The 16238-nt window shown below is 43.4% G+C and overlaps 1 protein-coding gene across 1 annotated transcript in view; it reads right to left on the bottom strand.

Annotated features, from left to right (window-relative positions):
* Nucleotides 1–16238, bottom strand: part of MKS1 (MKS transition zone complex subunit 1) — a 92328-nt gene that overhangs the window by 36190 nt on the left and 39900 nt on the right. The window contains exons 12-15 of the mRNA XM_073616582.1: nucleotides 13279–13349; nucleotides 7813–7882; nucleotides 7627–7731; nucleotides 5485–5618 (exon numbers count right to left, since the gene is read on the bottom strand). Of these exons, the coding sequence (XP_073472683.1) occupies nucleotides 5485–5618; nucleotides 7627–7731; nucleotides 7813–7882; nucleotides 13279–13349 (380 nt within the window). The remainder of the gene's footprint in view (nucleotides 1–5484; nucleotides 5619–7626; nucleotides 7732–7812; nucleotides 7883–13278; nucleotides 13350–16238) is intronic.

Here is a 16238-nt window from a genome sequence, read left to right as displayed (position 1 = left end):
GTTCCAGGTCGACAGAATACTGTGTTGCAGCATTCTTGAGTGAAACTGAGGGAACTGCTTCGAATGAAGACACCATCTTCCCTAGTAGCCTCATACAAAGGCAGACTGAGGGACCCTTCTTGGTCCTTACTGTCAGAATCAGCTCTCTCAAAGCAGTGATCTTTGCCTGGGTAGAAATATTTTCTCCTGGCTTGTATGTATAATCAGACCTTAATATTCCAGTCTTCTTACTGGTTTTAGGAAAGACTTTTCTAAGTTGAGGATCCAACCCAGGTGTTCTAGATACCTGACCGTGGTCCTCAAGTTTCCATTCAAAGAGGCTACCGACCGGTCTATCAAGAGCAGGTCGTCTAGGTATGCTATGACAGCTATACCCTGAGCCCTTAATCTGGCCAGAGGAGGAGCCAAGATCTTTGTGAACACTCGAGCTGCAGTGGCTATCCCAAAGGGCAGAGCCATAAACTGGAAATGGCGCCCTCCTACCTCGAAGCGCAGAAACTTCTGATGAGCAGGAAAAATGGGCACATGCAGATATGCATCTCTGATGTCTATTGATGCCAGAAATTCTCCTCCCTGCAGGGTGGGAACTACTGTTCGAATTGATTCCATGCGGAAGGATTGAATCCTTAGGAATCGGTTCAGATCCCTTAAGTCCAAAATGGGCCTGACATCCCCATTTGGCTTTTGGACCGTAAAAAGGTTGGAATAGAAGCCCAATCCCTGGTCCTTTGCGGGAACTATCATAATGACCTCCTGCGACAAAAGTCGCTCTAACGCTAGAAGGAGCGACTGCTTCTTCTCTGGGTCTCTGGGAACATTTGATCTGAGGAACCGAGGAGAAGGGAATTCCTGAAACTCCAGCTTGTACCCTAAGGTTACCGTGGAGACTACCCATCTGTCCTGGAAGTCCTCCTGCCAGAGCTCTGAGAATTGTCGCAGTCTTCCCCCCACTCGAGTGAGCGGGGGCGCCCCCTCATGCAGAGGTCTTAGTGTTTTGCCTAGTAGGCTTCTTTCCCCAGGACTTCTTTTGTCCCTGGGGTTGACTCTTGTCTCTGGACCCCGATGGAGGCGGCCGTCGAGACTGCCTGGAGGCTGAAGCCCCCGGCGCTGGGGAAAGAGTCCGTTTGAAAGAGGGACGCTTACTCTTCTTCTTGACAGGTAAGAGAGTGCTTTTCCCACAAGAGATTCTCTTGATATAGTTATCCAAGTCCTCTCCAAACAACATTGCACCACGAAATGGAAACCCAGCCAGTAGCTTCTTACATGGTGCTTCGGCTGACCAATTTTTCAACCATAGGATTCTACGTATATGCACCAACCCCAGTGAAAGACGGGAGGTTTGCACGATAGAATCTCTAATGGCGTCAACCACAAAGCATAAGGCCGCTGGAAGGTTAGCAAACCCCTGGGCCTGCTGTTCAGGTAATACTTTGATGACCTGCTTAACATGGTCTCTTAAGTATTGACAGACTCCAATCGCTGCTATTGCAGGTTGGGCCACTGATCCTGCTAAGGAGAAAACATCCTTCAATAGGGATTCCATCCTTTTATCTACAGGATCCCTGAGCATCTGAGCATTGTCTACAGGACAAGTCAGGCTATTATTTATTGAGGAAATGGCGGCATCAATAGCCGGAATTCCCCACATTTTATTAAACTTTTCTTCCATCGGATAAAGTGTTGAAAACTTTCTCGGCGGAAAAAAACGTTTGTCTGGGTGATCCCACTCAGAATAAATAAGCTTTTCAAGTAAAGTATGAACAGGAAAAGCATGTGCTGCTTGGAAAGGTTTCAGTGACCCCAAAGCAGAAGAGGATTCTTTAGCAGTTTCAGGTATGGGCAACTTAAATGTGGAGCGGACCAATCCAGTGAGGATCTGCACTAAGACTTTCTCCTCTTGGGAAGTCGCAGAGGGTCCCTCTCCACCTGAATCCTCCGAAGAGGAATCATCCATCCCATCCCGATCCTCTGAAAGGGATTCATCTCCTTTATCCCAGAGCTCCTCTGTCTGAGGGTCTTGGGGAACAGAGGAAAGCCTAGTGCGTTTTCTTCCACTGAGTGAAGACGTAATCACGGCCATTAATCTTTCCTCTAGACCATTAATGGTTGAGGAAAAAACCTCTTGTGTAATATATACAGGGGCTGAAGTGCCAGAAGCAGGTGTAGCCCCTGACCCCGATGGCTCTCCCTGGCTAGCCGTCCCTGGCCCATCTTTAGGGGGGAAGGATGCTGCCGACAGGGGGCCCTCAGAACCTGAACGAGATCCCCTAGTGTCTCTGGTTCCTGGGGTGCTTGAACCTCTTCTACCCATAGTGCAAAGCAACAAGGTGTGAGGTATACAAATGAACACTGTCCGCTGAGCGATGTAGTCTGGCTAAAAGCCTTGCTACCCAATGCTCAGTCTGGTGTTACTTCAGTAAATGCTGCCTAGGAGAATGCCTGTGTCCCACCTTACATGCGACCGTCAGCTCTGTGTCTCTCAGAAGGCTGAGTGCACCTGTACAGAGTGCCTTTAATAGCCTGCAGCTGGCCTGAGTGGGAGTCTAAACACTCTGTGCTGACATCCCGCCCACTCCTCTACCGCCCCCCCCTCGAGTTTTGAAAAAAACGAGCGCTTCCCGCACTGCCGACTCTCCTGTCATGCTCTGGAGAAAAGGCTGGGGATGGGGGGGGGAAGGAGGGAGACTGGTAACAAGATTTGCCTGAACGGCTATCTTCAGAGATGGTGGCCATTAGGCCACAGAGCCCGGGTGGTATAACCACTTTCTAGACCCCTGTGGCCCCTCTCTAGCCTGGGGGGGAACATTCAAACATGAGAAATCCCCCCATCCACCTTACCTGCTTGCAGCCTGCTTGATACGCTGGGACATACACAGCGATTACAACACCTGAGACAGACATTCAGCATGTGTAGGTTTGTGCTCTTGGCAGCCCCCGGTGGTCACAATAGGCATAGCATGCATTTACCTTAAAGGAGAAAAGCCACTAGAACTCAAAAATTCTGTGGAATCTCCTCTTACCTTATCCAGCCGCAGGGTGCTGTTTACACAGACCCAATCTTCACCTCTCACGGTGGGCTCCGTTTGAAAAAACCGTCAGAGACTGGGGCCCCCATCAGTAGGGGGATCCAACAGTTCTGGGACCGTAAAGCACCTCGCCAGAAATTAGGAAGTTTAAAGCCATTTTCTGATCTGCGGGGTCCAGCTCTCTAAAAAGAGAAGCATTACGGGTAAAACCTCGTTTCTTCGGACACGAGGCCCGGGTACCATTCAATTCGGCCATGAAAAGACACTTTGAATGGATCCGGTTCGCCTGGCTTGCCCCAGTATAGGATCTTAGGATATTCCCTTTGGAGCTCAGCACAGGACATCTTTACACGTCCATCACCTAAGACACTGGCGTAAAAACTGAGGTATCCCTGCAAGGGGGAGGGATTATATAGGGGGTTGAACTTCCTGATAGGGTGTGCCAGTGTCCAATCACCAGTGATACCTATATAACCCATCAGTAATTACTGTGGCTCTGTGTCCCGTGATGTTCGAGAAAGAAATACACTGGTTAGCACTTCCACCTGGCAACACTAAGGTGGTCGCTTTGAATCCCAACCACTGCACTGCACGCCTGGAGTTTGCATGTTCTCCCTGTGCCTGTATGGGATTCCTCTGGGTACTCCTGTTTCCTCCCACACTCCAAAGACAGCTGGTAGGTTAATTGTCTTCTGTCTAAGTTGGCCTTAGTATGGGTATGTATGAATGTGAGTTAGGGACCTTAGATTGTAAGCTCCTTGAGGGCAGGGACTGATGTAAATGTACAATATATGTAAAAGTGCTGCGTAAATTTGACTATATAGGCAACTGTAATAATAATAATAATAACAAGCTACTTTTTTTTTTAAGATAATTTATGTTAGTTTTCTTGCATGCAATAAACCATTACAATGAGAAAACCTACCATTGTTGTCTCTCCTTATGATACATTAGAAACAATAATACAGTACATTGTTTAGCTACAGGTTTGCAAACACAAAGTAACAGAAAAAAAAAAAACTGGGGCATAAATAAACAAAAGCACACTTGGGATTGCAAAGGTAGATGCCGGCCAAGCATCCCAGATTCGATCAAAAAGTTGTGGGTGACCTCTACTTTATTTTTGTAAGATCAAGATGTTACTTCGAGGCTAGTTCACATAACCTAATTTTGTAGCTGACTTCAAATGTTACAATTGTGGAGCACAAGGGAACTATACAGTAATTGTTACCACGCAAAAAACAAAAAAAACCCACAGCAAATAACTCTGGATGACAGAATGAAGATCAGCAGCTCTGCAAAGAAAATTGGAAGCATATCACCCCTGTACACACACATTCCTAGCTGTTCAGATCCCATGCAGCATACCAGCCTTATGCATACACATCTCTGGTAGCTCAGATCATTATTAGCTGCTGTTCATATATCCCCTAGCTCCCCAACCTCCTTGTGTCTGCACAGGAGAGTAAGGAAATTAGTAGTGAGAGAATCTGCTGGCAGCCCTGACAGCTACTATATTAACATGCAGATATCTCTGCACTGACTAGTTGGGAGCAAATGGGGTTGTGGTATTGTGTGCAGCGGAGTGAAGAGGTGCACCACTGGAAGTGTTTTCTCAGAGATCAAGCTCTGTCTTCTCAATGCAGGCTGCCACCATCACTAATCAGATTTAAACTTCCGAGGCTTTCTTGTCTGAAAAAAACAAGTATCCTACAGTGGGTGTTTTTGGAACACCTTTACTGCATTACATGGAGGTAGGCAAAAGGTTTAACAAATCATCAGATTACTGTTAAAAGAAAGTAAAATAGACTAGTGCACTACAGGGACATCGATGTAAAGGTGAATCCCCAATAGGGTAGGTTGTGTTCCCTGTTTGCATTTCAAGGATTCATTTTTTATTTTCCTTACAGTGTAGATTAATCTTAATTCACAAACCTGAGACCCAATCCTGTGGGGCCCTTAAAAATCCAGCAAGCCACGATTTGCAGAATAGACTAACTGGTACTAGAACTTATCCCCCCTAAGAAACATAAAATAGAAGTAGATAGTTTTTAATAAAGAACACCTACTCAGTCTATATGCAAGAGGGGTACCCATCGGGGGGCGATTGTCAACACATCTAATTATGTACCTTTCCACCTAACAGATAAACACTGTTGATATTTAATACAACCTCTACCTGTGTTATGTGTGAAGAGACAAAAAGGCCATTTTAAACCAAAATATACCTTACGGTGCCTCGAACAGTGGTTAGAGAGAGGAACTGCTGCACACACAGGGTGGTATTTTTATTTCAGCATTCCAAATGGAACACTCAAGAACGATAGCAAAGCACACCACCGCTAAAACACAACATCTCATTATTGGCTCCAGAAGTAACATCTCCATGGATAACAGATTTATCATATGACAGTCAAAGTTAACCAAATACAGTACACGTCCTTAAAATATGCTTTACCTGGAAAGTTCCGGGTGTTCTAACATAAGCTATATCTTCCAATTCTGGGGATCCCCCGATAAAAAACCTTCTGAGCTCTGACACTATCCCAAGCTCTACAGGCCGCCATGTTTGTGCAGCAATCTCATGCATTCCTTGGGATAAGATAAAATAGAAGTCTGTTTTATTCTGCATGTGTAAAATTCATGAGGCCATAAGCTCTGGAAGAATAGCCTCATCATTTTGTTTCATTACAAGTATATGTCCATTATACTATATTTAAAGGTGGCGTTTCATCAAATCCTTATTAATAAGCACTTCAGGGCTAGCTGTTTATTATTTTATTGTTTATTGTCCAGAAACATTATTTTAACTGATTTTAGACTAGGATGAGGCTCATTTTTATATTTCAGCTATGTGTCTATTTTTTTTATGTTATGAAACATATTGGTGATTTTGTTGAACTATTGTCTATTGCTCAGTGGTTAGCATTTCCACTTAGCAGTACTAGGGTCCTCGGAGCGCGCAACGCGGAAGTAAAAGGGAGGACGTCCAGGGACGCCCTCCCGGCAATTGGAGTCCGCGCTGTAGCCGTCTTTCGGCTATAGCGCGGACGCCTAGTGGTTAAAGTCCCAATTTTTCTATGGGGGAACCTCAAATGAGCAAATTTGCATTAGGGATGATGGCAACATTCTTATTCATTTTGGTGAAATGTTTTATCTTGAACCAAAGATGGTAATGAGTGCAGGAGACAATGGTGTCTATAAGACTGGGCTTTTGCCCGCTCACTACACTGGAACAGAAGATGATGATGATGATGATGGTTTATGATGAGGATAACCTTTCAGGAATGTGGCTCAAGGGATGACGACCGGCTTCCGCCGCACCGCGGCTTCCGCAAATCTGATATCACTGCAGGATGGATGGAAAAGGAGCGGCCTCTGGGCTGCCGCCGGATAGTGAAGGCGAATTGTCTGCAGGTGCCCTTCCAAATATCTGCTAGGTAACCCCGCCAGAGCAGGCCGCGACTCAGCTGCAGCTCACCCTGTAACAGATTCCCTCTATGCAGATCCACGCCGATCCCAAGAGAGCATGCCAAGCCTCCAGCCTTCCCTCTAATAGTCTCTACCAGCGGTCTGCTCTTCTCCATCAGCCAGCTGGTAGTTGTAGTTTCACATTCTATCCTATTCGTATGGACTACATCTCCCAAGAAGCTTTGCACTGTCTTGTCTCTGATTAATAAATTAACATGACATCCCACACTTGAACACTAAAGGGAAACCGCTCCCCCTTAAACAATGCCACACAGCGTCTTCTGATTGCAGGAATCGGTAGGTATCCAGCTCCTGGCTGCACTAATATTTGTCCTGTGGACAGATTCTCCCATCTGAGCTGTGGATCTCTGCAGCTGCGCTAGAGTTACCATGGGCCTCTTGGCTGCTTCTCTAATTAATGCTCTCCATGCCCGGCCTGTCAGTTTAGGTGGACGGCCATGTCTTGGTAGATTTGCAGTTGTGCCATACTCTTTCCGTTGATGGATCGAATAGTGTTCCGTGAGATATTCAAAGCTTGAGATATTTTTTTATAACCTAACCCTGCTTTAAACTTCTCCACAACTTCATCCCTGACTATTTATACTGAGATTAAATTACACACAGGTGAACTCTGTTTACTAATTAGGGGAATTCTGAAGGCAATTGGTTCCACTGCATTTTAGTTAGGGGTATCAGAGTAAAGGGGGCTGAATACAAATGCATGCCACACTTTTCACATATTTGTAAAAAAAAAAATTAAAACCATTTATCATTTTCCTTCCACTTCACAATTAGTTAGGTGCCACTTTGTGTTGGTCTATCACATAAAATCCCAATAAAATACATTTACGTTTTTGGTTGTAACATAACAAAATGTGGAAAATCTCAAGGGGTATGAATACTTTTTCAAGGCACTGTAGGTAATTGGCGCCTGTCTAAATTGGGTCTAGTGTGTGTATGCATTAATGTGAGTTAGGGACTTTAGAATGTAAGCTCCTTGAGGGCAGGGACTGATGTGAATGTACATTATGTATTTAAAGAGCTGCATAAATTGACAGCGCTATATAAGTACCTGTAATAATAATAATATACACTTGGTGGGGAACAAACGCTGCAATTGTTTACTTGCCTGGAGTATGTGGCAGGATAACAGATCCATAGCCTTCAACTCGATACCTTTGCCAAAAGTCCAGAGAGAGGACTTCAAAGTAAATTACTGGCCACTGTGGCACCTCTGAAATGAAAAAAAAATGCATTAGTTTTTTTTTTTTTTTCCCCCCTACAACAGAATTTCTGTACATTCCTCTCTACTCACCTTCAGCCTCTACCTCCTCAGAGAGGAAAATCTCAAAGCTGAATGGATAGCAGAAATAGGCCACATCGTCCTGGGAAAAAAGGATCAAAACAATAAAGACTCAATATGGAAATGTTGCCAAGATTTAATAGAAGAGGAAAAAAATATAAAGATACATTTCAAGCTTGTGTTCTGTACAGGAAAATTTTGCTGACAAAATATGCCACTTATAGTTCTCATGCAGGTCGTCATCTCTGAGGGGTTTGTATACCCAGTTTGTTTTTCAGATTTTTTTCCTCCAGAGGGTCCAGTTTCATCTGTAAAAGGAAAACTAATTTTGTTCTGGCCTATGGCCAAATAGAAAAAGTAGGGTTTATTTCTCTGATGCACTTTGCAACGTTTGATTAACTAAGTCTGAAAGTGTGATGACAACAGCTAGCACTTACAGTATCTCATAAAAGTGAGTACACCCCTCACATTTTTGTAAATATTTTATTCTATCTTTTCATGTGACAACACTGAAGAAATTACACTTTGCTACAATGTAAAGTAGTGAGTGTACAGCTTGTATAACAGTGTACATTTGCTGTCCCCTCAAAATAACTCAACACACAGCCATTAATGTCTAAACCGATGGCAACAAAAGTGAGTACACCCCTAAGTGAAAATGTCCAAATTGGGCCCAAAGTGTCAATATTTTGTGTGGCCACCATTATTTTTCAGCACTGCCTTAACCCTCTTGTGCATGGAGTTCACCAGAGCTTCACAGGTTGCCACTGGAGTCCTCTTCCACTCCTCCATGACAACATCACGGAGCTGGTGGATGTTAAAGACCTTGCGCTCCTCCACCTTCTGTTTGAGGATGCTCCACAGATGCTCAATAGGGTTTAGGTCTAGAGACATGCTTGGCCAGTCCATCACCTTTACCCTCAGCTTCTTTAGCAAGGCAGCGGTCAACTTGGAGGTGTGTTTGGGGTCGTTATATTGGAATACTGCCCTGTGGCCCAGTCTTCGAAGGGAGGGGACCATGCTCTGCTTCAGTATGTCACAGTACATGTTGGCAATCATGGTTTCCTCAATGAATTGTAGCTCCCCAGTGCCGGCAGCACTCATGCAGCCCAAGACCATGACACTCCCACCACCATACTTGTCTTTGTACTCCTCACCTGGTTGCCGCAAAACTCGCTTGACACCATCTGAACCAAATAAGTTTATCTTGGTCTCATCAGACTACAGGACATGGTTCCAGTAATCCATGTCCTTGGTTTACTTGTCTTCGGCAAACTGTTTGCGGGCTTTCTTGTGCGTCATCTTTAGAAGAGGCTTCCTTCTGGGATGATAGCCATGCAGACCAATTTGATGCAGTGTGCGGCGTATGGTCTGAGCACTGGCAGGCTGACCCCCCCACCCCTTCAACCTCTGCAGCAAAGCTGGCAGCACTCAGACGTCTATTTCACAAAGACAACCTCTGGATATGACGCTGAGCACGTGCACTCAACTTCTTTGGTCGACCATGGCGAGGCCTGTTCTGAGTTTAACCTGTCCTGTTAAACAGCTGTATGGTCTTGGCCACCGTGCTGCAGCTCAGTTTCAGGGTCTTGGTAATCTTCTTATAGCCTAGGCCATCTTTATGTAGAGCAACAATTCTTTTTTTCATATCCTCAGAGAGTTCTTTGCCATGAGGTGCCATGTTGAACTTCCAGTGACCAGTATGAGAGAGTGAGAGCAATAACAACAAATTTAACACACCTGCTCCCCATTCACACCTGAGACATTGTAACACTAACAAGTCACATGACACCAGGGAGGGAAAATGGCTAATTGGGCCCAATTTGGACATTTTCACTTAGGAGTGTACTCACTTTTGTTGCCAGCTGTTTGGACATTAATGGCTGTGTGTTGAGTTATTTTGAGGTGACAGCAAATTTACACTGTTATACAAGCTGTACACTCACTATTTTGCTACAATGTAAAGTGTCATTTCTTCAGTGTTGTCACATGAAGATAGAATAAAATATTTACAAAAATGTGAGGGGTGTACTCACTTTTGTGAGATACTGTACATGTGTGTCCTTTACATGGTACAATATGTAAAAGCATAAAAAAAAAAAAAAAAAAAGAAAAAAACTGTTGTCTGGGATGGCTGTGGCTGTCAACACAGATGGCTACAATGCTGAACAGCATATACATTAGAAGTGGAATATACAGCCTCCATAGTGTATTTAAAAAATATAAACAACCAACATAAACAATAAAGATGGCTGCTTCTATGCACAGTGCACAATTGCAAACTATTGTATTTATCAGCTGTAGAGCTACTATAACTGTAAGGCTTTAGATCAGCCTTTCTAAACTAGGGTTCCCCCCAGAAGTTGCTATAGGTTCCTTGAGCAGTGCTGGGTGAGTTTCCTGTCTGATGATGCCCCAATAGTTCTGGCACCAATCACACTCGGCAGAACCACTTGCATGGCACAAGCGTAGTCTCTCATGAAGTCTTTAAATCTTTCACGTAAACTACTGACGTCAATGATCTTTCTGGATGTTTGCAAATCAAGTGACATAGGACCAGCATAGCCTCTCCTTGATTCAGTACTGTGCCCGAGAGCAGCAGCCCTGCTCTCTCTCTCCGCATAGGCTCAGAGAAAGCAGCGGGAGCCATTGGCTCCTGCTGAAGTCAGTCAAAGAGCAGAGAGTGTGTGTGTGTGTGTGTGGGGGGGGGGGGGGGGGGTCGAGTGTCGCACTGTGTGTTTTATTGACACACAGAGCAGGCTTGGGAGTAAGCTTGCATGTCTGCCCCCATAAAAAGTGCTTGCTATGGGGAGCAGCGAGAGAACTCCAAAAAAGGGGGGTCCGGGCTGCTCTGTGAAAAATCATTGCACACAGCAGGTAAGTGTAACATGTTTGTCAAAAAAAAAAAAAAAAAAACAAAACAACAAAAAAACAAAACACAACTGAACATTTACAATCACTTTAAGGTAATAAAATATTTAAAGGAATAATAGGTGCTTAAAATTGGAATAAATTACAAGGGTGGATTGGGCATCTGACTAAAAGCGCAGTTTCAGTCAATTTTAATAAAAGTCATCAGTAATTCCATTCCTAATATAGAACGTCTAGACGTCTCCTATATTATGATGGGACTAGACTCTCGTAAACTTATCTCCGGATTTTACAATTTACTACTTCTCCCTACAGCGAATACTCTTGCTTATAAATTAAAGGACCGTTGGTCTGGGAAGGTGGGGGGCTGGAGGATGATGAATGGGAAGATGCATTGGACGCTTGTAAAAGGGTCTCTACGAAACTATCAGACCGTCTCACACAACTCTATATCATGCATAGGGTATATCTTACCCCTCTCCGACTGGCTAAATACAAACCTGACCAAAATCCGCTGTGTCCCCGCTGTGCTAGTCCATCCAGTACCTTCTTTCATCTACTATGGTCCTGCCTGGCAATACATAACTACTGGTCCCATATAGTGAAATTTATCCATGATGAGATGGGATCCCCCTTGAAATTATGCCCTAAACAGTGTCTGCTGGGAGTATTCCCCGATCCAGATTCGGATAAATTTCACAAAATATTCCATCAGGAGAAGCTGTTCATCACCAGACTACTCATAGCGAGAAAATGGCTTCAGGTCACGCCACCGTCAATCCAGGAATGGATCTTAGCTGTAAACAATGTTCTACCGTATAAGAAAGAGATTTATAGTCATAGAGGCTGCCCTGCCAAATATGGCAAAATATGGGACACATGGCTAAAAAAAACACAGCCACATGTGATATGTTGTCTGATTGATGTTTTTCCCCCTTTTTTGTTCTTCCTTTTTTTCTCCTTTTATATATGTTAGCATTGTCCTCGCCCATACGTACACCTGATTTTGGGCCTATGACACTTCACGGATTGCAACTGTCCGAGTATAGCCTTTGCTACAATATACATGCACAGATTGTAATACTTGTTAAGTACATCTAAATTCTTGTAGATATTGGACATAATTTATCTATTCTGTCAATGTATGCATATTTTGTATGTCTTTAATCTTGAATAAAAAAACCTCAATATTTGTAAAAAAAAAAAAGTCAGCAGCTACAAAAACTGCAGCTGCTGACTTTTAACAAACACACACTCACCTGTCCCATGATCCAGCAGTGCACTCACCACAGCCGTGTTCTCCCGTGTTCCCCCTCGGTGGCGCCGGCATCTCTACTATATGCACCCGGCTGTGACAGCTTGCGGCTTCACAGCTTGATGTCCACTGCGCATGTGCGATCGACGCTGCGCTTTGTGACTGGTCCTCAAGTCTTCTAGAACCTGTCATGTGTCCCAGAAGAATTCCGGAAGGAAAACTTCTGCTTCCGATCGCCTAAGGTGACGGGAACGGAAGTGGGGGCAGGTTCCCTTTCAAAATTGGGTACCTGCTCCCCTCCTCCCCAAAAGCTCAGTTTTACAAACAGGAGAAGGGAAGGAGGCCTTAATTGGGAAGTTCTACTTTTGAGTGAAACTCAGCTTTAACAATTCATACTCCCCTTTAAAAATGTAGTTTTTCTGGAATTAATACAAGGCCTCATGTACTCTCAATTTTGGTAGATGTAAAAATTAGATTGGGCAAATGGTTGAAAAGAGATTGTCTATGAATCACAGATGTGCAGAGACAATTGTCCCCTTCTATTATCCTGGAATTTTATGATTACATGTGTTTGTGAAGGTTTGCGCAAGTAAAAGAAAGTACATTAAGTGATGGTATTAATACTTTGAAAAAAATCCTTTTTGCCATATAGTAGGGTTAAGACACAGAAGTTTGTAATTAGGCCTCATACACACTGGGCATTTGCTCAGCTCTCCTGAACGCCTTTCTCCTAGCAGGAAAAAAACAACTGCAAATGCGCCTAAAGCCATGTTTTTGTTAACGCGTTTAGGTGCACCAAGCACTTGTGCATTATTTCATTGGCCAAAACAATAACCTATTCTGGCCTTTGAAATGAATTAACTAAACACCTAGCATTAAACGCGCATTTTGATGCGTTTACACGCATTTAGTCGCTTTAAGTGTTTTTCTGCCAAAGCGCTGCTGCACCTAACAGTATTTTTTTTTCCTCTTCCTTCAAATGCCTGAAAACTCAAATGTGTGCTTGGACACATAGGTTAACATTGAGGGGCCAAAAGAGGTTTTGAGGTCTTTGTATTGGGAGTCTGTGTTCACATATAAAAAAATAAATAAAAAATTCTGTGCTTTTATCTGCATTTAGTTTACAGGCTCTCTTTATCCTCAGTAAGTAGCCAATACTGTAGCAGAACAGAATGCACTTTATCATTCTATGCAAGAGGTAACTGGCGTAGTTGGAATGAGATAGAGTAATGAGGCATCTTAGCCATTTTGCAATAATTATCCAATAAATAAACATATAAATACAGGTCTGCTTTAAGTGAAGAAAACAAGGGAAAAAAAAAAAAATCACAAAATTGCCAGAAGATATTTACCCGTCCTAAGGTTTTAGATGAACTGCTTTGAGTAACTCCTGAGAGATCCTGGAAGGCAGGACTGGACCAATCTGCAAAGTCAAGACATAAAAACCAAGTACTTAAAGATTAAAGATAAACATCACTTCAGCATATTATTTCAGAGTATGCCTCGAGGCACCAAAATGGTACGCTGCCAAGATAAAAAACACCTAGAACACAGCTTGTTATAGGGCCTTTTGGAGCAGGTGAAAAGTCTAAAAATGATGATTCAATTCAATGAAGAGATGAGTAGTAATGGATGCTAAGAAATCATCTTCTCGTGACTTCAATACCAGAAAATAGGATTTTTATAACAGCTTACCTGTAAAATCCTTTTCTTTGAAGTACATCACGGGACACAGAGCCATAGTAATTACTATGTGGGTTATAGGACACCTTTAGGTGATGGACACTGGCACACCCTAAACAGGAAGTTGCCTCCCTATATAACCCCTCCCACTACTGGGAGTACCTCAGTTTTTGTAGCAAAGCAATACACGTGTATACCAGAAAGAGGGGAGGACCTCTGCATCCTGTGATGTACTTCAAAGAAAAGGATTTTACAGGCAAGCGGTTATAAAAATCCTATTTTCTTTATCATACATCACGGGACACAGAGCTATAGTAATTACTATGTGGGATGTCCCAGAGCAATGCTATTTGAGGGGTAGGAGACACAACAAAAGTAGGGCAACATGATATCAGAGGACTTATACTGCAGCCTGCAGCACACTGCGCCCAAAGGCGACATCCTCATGTCCTTTTACATCCACCTGATAGAATCTGGTAAATGTATAGCCTGAAGACCAAAGTTGCGGCTTTGCAGATTTAAGCCATGGAGGTTTGGTGATGCACTGCCCACAAAGCAATAACAGCCCTGGAGGAGTGCGCTTTACTTTGAGTGGGAAGAATCTACCTCTTTAAACCATAAGCTAGAACGATTACTTGTCAAATCCATTTAGAAATAGTAGATTTCGATGCTGCCTGTCCTCTTTTAGGACCTTCAGGCAACACAAACAAAACATCCGTTTTTCAAATCTGAGCAATCGCCTTTAAGTAGACCTTGACTGCTCTCACCACATCAAGAGAATGTAGTGATTTTTCTTCCATAAAACAGGGTTCTGGAAAAAAAATGAAGGTAGAACAATATCCTGGTTTAGATAAAAACCTGACACTATCTTCGGTAGAAAGTTAGGATGAGGATGCAATACTACCTTATCCTTGTGAATAATAATATGGCTCTTTACAAGAAAGAGCAGCCAACTCTGATACCCTTCTTACAGAAGATATGGTTACCAGAAAAACTAGTTTCCTTGTCAAAAGGACCAAGGGAATATGTCGTATCGGCTCAAAAAGGCTGTTTTTGTATTGCCAACAGAACTAAAAATTCAAGTCCCAAGGGTTCAGGGGTGACCTAACCGGGGGATTAAGCCGCGTTACCCACCTGAAAAAAAAAACTACGAAACAAAGAATGCGAAGCAAGTGGTCATTGAAACAATACTGATAAGGCCGAGACCTGGCCTTTGAAAGTACTCAAGGCCAGCTTCATTTCTAACCCCATCAACAGAAAGCCAAGGATTCTACCCATGACATACTTCCTGGGGTGCCAAACCCCTGGATTCATCCCAGGAGACATATTCCTTCCAGACTCTATAATATGTGATTCTGGAGGCCGGCTTCCTTGCATTAACCAAGGTAGATACCACTGAACTTGTCAGCCCACGCTTCTTTAGAATGTGGATCTCAATAGCCAAACCGTTAAATTAAGCGTTTGTAAGGTAGGATGGAATACCGGACCTTGCGAAAGAAGGTCTGGACGTGGTGGTAGGGTCTATGGGACCCCTACCGCCATCCTTATGATCTCTGCATACCAAGATCTCCTGGGCCACAAGAATCACTGACTTCCCTTCCTGCTTGATACTGCGAAGAAGTCGTGGACGCAGGCAGAATAGGAGGGAATGCATAAATTAGTGAAAACTGATTCCACGGGAACACCAAGGCATCTGTTCCACATGCTAGCGGATCCTTTGTTCTTGACACAAAGTTGTTAATTTCTTTATTGAACCTGGACGCAAACAGATCTACATCTGTGATCCCCCATCTTTGACATATTGACAGGAAGATATCGGGGTGAAGGAACCATTCTCCCGAGAACAACTGCTGGCGACTCAAGTAGTCCGCCTGACAATTTTCTATTCCTAGAATGAAGACTGCCGATAGGCAAAGAACATTGTTTTCTGCCCAAGATAGGATATGGTTCACCTCTCTCTGGGCCGCACAACTTCTTGTGCCCCCTTGGTGATTGATATAGGCCATTACTGTGGCATTGTCGGTTTATATCCTGACAGGACAATTCCGTAAACTGAACGTCCAGGCCTTCAGGGCCAAGTGCTCTGCCCGAATCTCTAGAATGTTAATGGGCAAGGTCATTTCTGATCTGGACCACTTCTCTTGGACTCTTGCCTCTTCCAGGACTGCTCCCTAACCGAAAAAAGGTTGGAATATGTTGTTACCGCTTCCCAGGTAACTGTAGGAATGATTTTCCCCTTTGCAGATTTTTGGTTATTAACCCTTTCATGACTAAGCCTATTTTTGAAATTTGGTGTTTACAAGTTAAAATCCATTTTTTTTGCTAGAAAATTACTTAGAAGCCCCAAACATTATATATATTTTTTAGCAGAGAATCTAGAGAATAAAAGGGAGATTGTTGCAATATTTTATATCACACAGTATTTGTGCAGCAGTGTTTTAAACACAAATTTTTGGGAAAAGGGACACTTTCATGAATTAAAAAAAATCCAAACAGTAAAGTTACAAATTTTTTTGTATAATGTGAAAGATGATGTTACGCCGAGTAAATAGATACCAAACATGCCACGCTTTATAATTGCACGCACTCGTGGAATGGCGCCAAACTACGGTACCTAAGAATTTCCATA

Source organism: Aquarana catesbeiana, linkage group LG02 (assembly GCF_042186555.1).
Source record: "Aquarana catesbeiana isolate 2022-GZ linkage group LG02, ASM4218655v1, whole genome shotgun sequence".
In the NCBI taxonomy this organism is placed as follows: domain Eukaryota; kingdom Metazoa; phylum Chordata; class Amphibia; order Anura; family Ranidae; genus Aquarana; species Aquarana catesbeiana.
This window is presented reverse-complemented; position numbering and strand designations above follow the sequence as displayed.